This window comes from Verticillium dahliae, genomic scaffold, assembly GCF_000150675.1.
Source record: "Verticillium dahliae VdLs.17 supercont1.7 genomic scaffold, whole genome shotgun sequence".
NCBI lineage: Eukaryota > Fungi > Ascomycota > Sordariomycetes > Glomerellales > Plectosphaerellaceae > Verticillium > Verticillium dahliae.
Window position 1 is genome coordinate 965683 of NW_009276917.1, and position 1513 is coordinate 967195.

The following is a 1513-nucleotide window of genomic DNA, read 5'->3' on the forward strand; positions in this document are numbered from 1 at the left end:
CGCCATTCGAAAACGGACAACGGCCTTCATGAGCCCGACGCTGCTGACCGTGGGTCATGAGCGCCGGCGTCGTCGTCCTCGTGTCCCGTCGTCGGGTTCGGCGCCGGCTACGTCATGGGTCGAGAGGTCGGCCGCCAGGAAGCCTTTGCCAGCGCCGGCGCCGGTGTCAACGCCTCCTCCGTGGCCGCCGACTCGTCGTCCTGCGGCCGGGAGGTGATTCGCTCCTCCGGCGGGCTGCGACGGCTCCGTTGGGGCGCAAGCGTCGTCGCCTCGAGCTGAGCGACGAATATGGGTGGGGGCGCTACATTTATGACTCTGGAGTAACCTGATGAGAGACATCCGGAGAGCGAAACCATCTCCGCTCCCGCACGACAAGCCACGAAGCAACACGATTTAACGGGGACATTTATTTGACTTTTGCCTTTTTTTTCAGTTTTCGGTGGCTTCTTTTTTTCTCCGCGTCTTTACGCGGGGTCTGCGGTGCTGCGATATAGACGATACCCCTCTCTGGGCTCGCCCGGGCGTTGGCCATGTCGTACGAAGGATGACGGTTGGGCGGTAGGCCCTCTGGCCCCTCTTTTGGTTTTTTTGATCAGTCTTTCGAATCTAGGGACCTCTCGGCGTTCTTTTGCATGTTGGCGTTCATGTTGACTGGAGAGCGGGTAATAGGCGAAGGGAGCCATCGATTTCGACGGCGATGGAGTGGCGTGGTGTGCGGGGGTCATTCATCGAGTCACATTCGGGGTCGCACGCGCGAGGCTAAAATATACTTATTTCACACTTGACTTTTTAACTCGCATGGGCTTGCATGCTGCATCTCCTACGCATCACTGGTAAATCTGATCCGGGTATCTAGCAGGGTAGACGTGGACCTTGATTGTCTATTCAGCCGTGCAAGCTAGTAACCTTGTAATGAGATGCAGTGTGGCCTAGCCATGGGTTCCTCCATCGCATCTTCCTTGGCCCTTCTCCTCTTCGCTCGTGGCCGTCACCTCAGACGGCATGGTCGTCACCGCCGGCATGCAGAAACAGCCGCTCACGCCGACAACGCGGCCAGGTCCAGCGGCACGCTGCTCCCCCTGCCAGCCCTGTACTTGCGCGTCCCGCCGACAAACTCCCTCGGCTTGGGCAGCATGCTGTCGTCCTGGAACTTCCAGCGCGGGTCGTGCACGACGTAGCGCGCGCCGCCGCCGCCACCGGGAGGGGGCGGCGAGGTGAGACCGCCGGCGGAGCGGGTGGGGCTCGGGCTGGCGGCGCCGTTGGGGGCGGAAAGGGTGAAGGCGCTGGGGTCGAGCATGGAGGTTCGCAGCAGAGAGCCGGCGCGGTTGCGGGAGGGGGGCGCGGCTGGAGGGGGTGGCGGCGGCGGGGAGGAGGCCGCTGGTGGTGGGGGAGGCGGGGCCGGGGGCGCGCTGCTTGGCGAGGGGGAGGGCGGCAGGCTTGCTGCGCGGATGGCGGCTTGGGCTGCCAGGTTTGGAGGGCCGGCAGACGGTGGAGGCGGCGGTGGTGGTGGTGC

General features: G+C 63.8%; 1 protein-coding gene across 1 annotated transcript in view; it reads right to left on the reverse strand.

Moving 5' to 3' along the window:
• Positions 1-1036: 1036 nt before the first annotated feature.
• VDAG_04387 (uncharacterized protein) overlaps positions 1037-1513 on the reverse strand; it is a gene marked incomplete at both ends in the record, with an annotated part of 1858 nt that continues 1381 nt past the window's right edge. Inside the window, one exon of the mRNA XM_009650834.1 lies at positions 1037-1461. Within this exon, the coding sequence (XP_009649129.1) occupies positions 1037-1461 (425 nt within the window). The remainder of the gene's footprint in view (positions 1462-1513) is intronic.